Genomic DNA, 6,000 nt, shown 5'->3' with positions numbered 1-6,000 from the left:
GGCACTGGACGCAGGCAGTAGCAGTGTCAGGGTCAGAGTAGCGCGGGTCGCGGGAATTAGGTGTAACAAGCGATTCTTTCCCACGATCCGCTGTCTCTCCTGAAGGGGCGGAGACACACTACGAGTAGAACTAGATACTGACACACGCAACTCTGCTTTCGTTACCAGGATGTCCTTACACCTCCAATTTTTTTCAGCTGACTTGCCAAGCATGCAGTTTTCATGCACTTCCCGTCACGCACATCAATGCTCTATCTTCCTCACCACCTCCCGTGGACTGTGTTGTGTTGCCGTGCTCAAGGTCTTCGTGGCGACAAAATTTAGTTGGACTTAACACAAACACCGACGAGGATGCGGAGTTGAGACTCATCGACTGTAACAATGATATGTGTGGATACAAATATGAAAATAAACTCTACTTATTTCCCAACAGTACACCTTAGACTTAAGAAGTGGATTGAGGCAAGTCTGATGAAACGTAGCTAATCTAATCGACTTTTCTTTTTCTGTTGAGTGAAAGGCTATAGCCAAGAAGGCGAAGCAAAGAAAAAAGTAGAAGAAAAAAGACCCACTGAAAATACTGTTCTATGAAAAAGATAATCTGAAAAAAAACAAAATAAAAAAGTACTCGGAAAAAAGTTTAGCTCACAGACAGGAGGAAATACAGAAGCAGGCAGGCAGAGTTTACCTCCAGAACGGATAAAAGGTTACAAATGCAGGTTATCTCTTGCTTTAGAAGGGTGGAGAGAATAGGGGGATGAAAAAAAGGAGAAGGTTTACTGGGATAAGGTACGGATTATATCGGTATACATATCGAGGTGACTGTTGTAATTATAACACCAAATTGTTATTGCAAAACAACAATGCATGAAAACATGAAGATTGATCTATTCCTTCCTCAACATTGCATGTGTGTAGATACTTACTGGCAAAGAAGTGACGCACAACATGCGTAGCGAGGGGAGAGGATGGCAATAACGAGGCCCATCTGTGGTGCTAATAAATACTGTTGAGGAGGTGGTCTCTGTTGACTCCCGCTGCTGCTCCTCCTGCTGCTGATACCGCTGCTACTGCTGCTACTGCTGCTGGTACTGCTTTTACTGCTGGTGTACTTCTAGTGAGTGGACTTTGTTTTTAAAGGTTTAAAGGTTACAGTTTTAAAAGTTTGTTTACTCGTATAGACCCCGAACAAAGTGCAAGAGTCTCTATTTAGTCATTATATTACAGCAATGTGAAACAATAATGCTTACTCTGTTATTTTCTCAACACGCAGTAAAGACGCCTCATAACGTACCTTGGCTTCTGCATAGTAACGACAGTACTCGTGGGTCTTTCACTGCACGCACTGATATACCACGCACAAACAATTAAGGATAGTTACACCCCCGCACTTCACATTCAAATCACCCGTAAGTGTATGTGAACATAACACTTCCCCTATCCGCTCCACACTGCAGCAAAACACACCACAAAAACACAAACACACATCCTCCTCCTGCTTCTCCTCTGCTGATACCGGCACTAACGTTAACTCAGGTTCTTATTATCACTAAAAAGTAGTTAAGTGGAGGTAAATGGTTATTAGAGAATCTGGTCTACAGAGACAAATTAATATCCTCTAACTCACACTCTACACTACTCTAAAGAAAACAGCTCAACCTGACACACGCCATACACACCACCATGAAAAACTACACCCCACAGAAAACACCCTCGTGTAGACATACGTACACTCCCCTGGTTTTCTATGGACCTACTTAAATAACACTGCAGAAAACAAACTACAGACGCGTGCCATCACACAACACACCAGAGAACTGTTTCCATATTTTTCCAAAAAGACATTTGTCAAAAACATAAAGTGACTGAACGCCAGCATATTAGTAGATATACCATAGATAATGTAAAAAAGACACCTAGCATTTCAAATTGTTCAAGTAACGTTAGAAAAAAAAAACGTAGTTGCCTAGACCACTACGACCACTACGACCACCCGCAAGAGAACACAAAGCACAGATACTCAACACACATTTCCATTCTCTATTCACCCGGGAAAGCCACATGACATACCAAACATCCCTTATGCACCCATTGCCGCACTGAACACCAGGACAAACACACTACGGAAAGTATTGAAGACCGGACACCGCTAAATTATCGGTCTCGATGATATCTCCCCTTTTCCCCTTGAGATTTGTGCTCCATCTTTGCCCTAATTCACCTGGTGATCTTTACTCAATCTCTCCACACATCATCTCTTTTCTCTGATGAGTTTTGTGTTGGCGTCACCCCCCGATCTTCAAGGCATCGACCACACTGACTCTTTTTATTATAACCTCATTTCTCTCACCTCCATCATCGAGCACATCCGACACACAACATAGATTCCGCCCAAGATGATCGTGCAAGTTACGATTCAGTGTTACTCATAACACTACGGGACACCTGGACAGACATGACGCTAAACAAGCTGACATTACCATACTAGACTCTGCTAAAGTCTTTGACAAAGTACCCCACAAAAGGACTTATTCTGAAATTGCAACTCTACAGCATCCCAAGAATAATTCTTCATTGAATCACTTGTTTTCTTTCCAACAGGACGTAACGAGTCGCTGTCGACTGCTACATCTGTTTCTTTTATTGTCTCTTCAGGTGTCCCTCAAGGAACCGTCTTAGATCCCTTCCTATTCTTGTTGTATATGAATTATACTCCCCCATCCATTACTAACTCTACAATTAGCTCAGCTGATGACAGTCTCATCTATTGATCCATTGAGAACCTAGAGGACTGTAAACTCCTTCAGACTGATTTTGACTCCCTCAAACAATGGTAAACTCAATGACAGATTTCAATATTCACCAACATCATTACAACACAAATACACAATATCACACAAATAGCTAAGCATCGCACTATACATACTTTACTGTACATCAACACGGGATTCAGTCGACTCTAGACAACATTCAACACAAAGCAGCAGAACACTTGATTTCCTCAGGAGGAATCTGCATGGATGTAAACAAGACACAAAAACATTCAGCTTGCAACACACCTACACATCTTGCACTGAATTATTTTGCAGGGATTTGAGACCTACACACGCACACAGATATATCAAGGTGGAAAAATCGACACAGCTGCAGGCAGGTCCATCACAAACAATTAGCCTACGTATAAAAGCCGCGTAACAATATGTGTTCAACAACAATCGAATATGGACACCCTGGCACTTAGAAGACACCGCCTAGCAATAATTCACAAAGTCACAAACAATTATATGATATTAACAAACATGAATGCTTACATCACGGATAACACAGTTGGGAGCCGTAGCGCGCGCGCACACACACACACACACACACACACACACACACACACACACACACACACACACACACACACACGTACTTAATCTACTATGCAACTCCGACATTTTCAAGCATTCATATTTTCCATGCACTATACGCAACTGGAACAGACTCCGTCTTACATAACTCAAAACACAAGACACGCGTTTTGACACTGACACTTAACACGGGTATGCACATCTCAGAACATGAACATAAAACCCTCACGCAGCGACCCGGGACACGCCTTCCCCTACCCCACACAACCTCCTCCCCACCCAGCATCCTCCCAGCAACCACCTCCCTGCAGTATCTGCGTGATAAGTGCTAAACTCGCCACCCTAGACATTACATGTTGAAATTGGGAATATGTTGGTCAATCCGCTATTATTATTTACTCTCATAAGCCAAGGGGGACTGGTAGCTTTTCTGTCAATACAATTGTTAATGTGTGTGTGTGTGTGTGTGTGTGTGTGTGTGTGTGTGTGTGTGTGCAATGACAGGCATGGTGGTGACTGGTAACTGTATTCAGGATGGTATCAGCAGGTCGAGTCTGTGCACCATGAAGACGACAAACCTGAGCCGATGTCTGACCCTGCTGACGCTGGCCCTGCTGGCGTTGGTCCTGCTGACTGGAAAAGCTGACGGTAGACCAGAAAATTCAGGAGCAAGAAATGAAAGAAGTCCAAGCGTTGTCAGAATCATCTGGCGTGTCGTGTCGAAAGTGTTAAGCATATTTGGATTCAGTGATGAGGATGGCGACGCAGCAGTTGATGAGGATGGCGACGCAGCAGTTGATGAGGATGGCGAAGCAGCAGTTGATGAGGATGGCGAAGCAGCAGTTGATGAGGATGGCGACGCAGCAGTTGATGAGGATGGCGACGCAGCAGTTGATGAGGATGGCGACGCAGTAGTTGATGAGGATGGCGACGCAGTAGTTGATGAGGATGGCGACGCAGTAGTTGATGAGGATGGCGACGCAGCAGTTGATGAGGATGGCGAAGCAGCAGTTGATGAGGATGGCGAAGCAGCAGTTGATGAGGATGGCGACGCAGCAGTTGATGAGGATGGCGACGCAGTAGTTGATGAGGATGGCGACGCAGCAGTTGATGAGGATGGCGACGCAGCAGTTGATGAGGATGGCGACGCAGCAGTTGATGAGGATGGCGACGCAGCAGTTGATGAGGATGGCGACGCAGTAGTTGATGAGGATGGCGACGCAGTAGTTGATGAGGATGGCGACGCAGCAGTTGATGAGGATGAAAGCAAACTATCTAGTAGAACTTAAGACTGAAAACATTAAAATGACATGAGGTGTTTTCATCCGAGAGCTTGGCTTGTTCAAGTTCAGATTAAGTCGCTTAAATCACCTAACTTCATTGCTTAAAGATCAATAGATATCGTCTTGAAATTTACAGGCTAAGCCACATAAATCCTTCACAAAACTATAACTCAAACACTTTGCTCTCTCAATATGAATATGGATGGGAGTCACAAGTGGAAATAAGTAGGCATGTTTCATAGAGGGGCTGCTCTGTGTGACCCTGATGGATTCCTCCACCTTATATCATTGTGTTTCAGTGTCCTCAAGTAATGTTCTGTGTGTTGCAGGACAGACGAGCTGGGGGTGGGGCGTTTGGGATTTCATCAAATGCGTGGGAAATATTAAGGATAATTGAGAGTGGTGGTGATGTGATCCAATGTGCGGGCATCACCATGACACGGCTGCTACACAGTTCTGCGCTGCTCTGCCTCACCAAGCACCGTATTCAGAAACACTTCTGAGCTGCATCCTCACTACTTTCAAAGGCCTTGGCTATGCTGTTTTTGTATGATGTTTTTACGGTTGAAGTGACAAATAAACAAAATCTTGATATTATATAAAGAAAAAATAGTCTTAAAAACCCAGCTAATTATTTCTCTGACCTTTGAAAATAGTCGTGTTAAGAGAACAAGGCATTTTCTTAAATTAATTTTAAGTCAGGAGTTCCTTTTTTACATGAGGGCATCTGCTGTCTGCTTTTCTCACCGCACCAGCAAAGCTGAGCTTTGGATGACACAAGGGGGATGATGATTTAGATAAACTTGCATGTTGGCCCCTATCCAACCACCCACCCACATCCATCCACACACACACACACACACACACACACACACACACACACACACGCGCCCGGTAGCTCAGTGGTTAGAGCGCTGGTTTCACAAGCCAGAGGACCGGGGTTCGATTCCCCGGCCGGGTGGAGATATTTGGGTGTGTCTCCTTTCACGTGTAGCCCCTGTTCACCTAGCAGTGAGTAGGTACGAGATGTAAATCGAGGAGTTGTGACCTTGTTGTCCCGGTGTGTGGTGTGTGCCTGGTCTCAGGCCTATCCGAAGATCGGAAATAATGAGCTCTGAGCTCGTTCCGTAGGGTAACGTCTGGCTGTCTCGTCAGAGACTGCAGCAGATCAAACAGTGAATCACACACACCACGTAGTGTAGTGGTTAGCACGCTCGACTCACAATCGAGAGGGCCGGGTTCGAATCACGGTAAGCGGCGAGGCAAATGGGCAAGTCTCTTAATGTGTGGCCCCTGTTCACCTAGCAGTAAATAGGTACGGGATGTAACTCGAGGGGTTGTGGCTTCGCTTTCCCGGTGTGTGG

General features: G+C 44.9%; 1 protein-coding gene across 1 annotated transcript; it reads left to right on the top strand.

The window, feature by feature from the left end:
* The first annotated feature begins 1,060 nt into the window (after positions 1-1,060).
* On the top strand, positions 1,061-5,256 carry LOC123518210 (serine-aspartate repeat-containing protein I-like). Its single transcript, XM_045278918.1, has 2 exons — positions 1,061-1,117; positions 3,901-5,256. The coding sequence occupies exon 2, from the start codon at positions 3,917-3,919 to the stop codon at positions 4,640-4,642; it is 726 nt and encodes a 241-aa protein (XP_045134853.1). The 5' UTR covers positions 1,061-1,117; positions 3,901-3,916; the 3' UTR covers positions 4,643-5,256.
* The last annotated feature ends 744 nt before the right edge of the window (positions 5,257-6,000 follow it).

This window comes from Portunus trituberculatus, chromosome 43, assembly GCF_017591435.1.
Source record: "Portunus trituberculatus isolate SZX2019 chromosome 43, ASM1759143v1, whole genome shotgun sequence".
Taxonomy (NCBI): Eukaryota; Metazoa; Arthropoda; class Malacostraca; order Decapoda; family Portunidae; genus Portunus; species Portunus trituberculatus.
The sequence above is the reverse complement of the archived record's forward strand: the minus strand, read 5'-3'. Positions and strand labels throughout refer to the sequence as shown.

Coding starts and splice junctions, on each gene's coding strand:
- LOC123518210 (XM_045278918.1), top strand. CDS start 3,917: ATGAAGACGACAAACCTGAGCCGATGTCTGACCCTGCTGACGCTGGCC.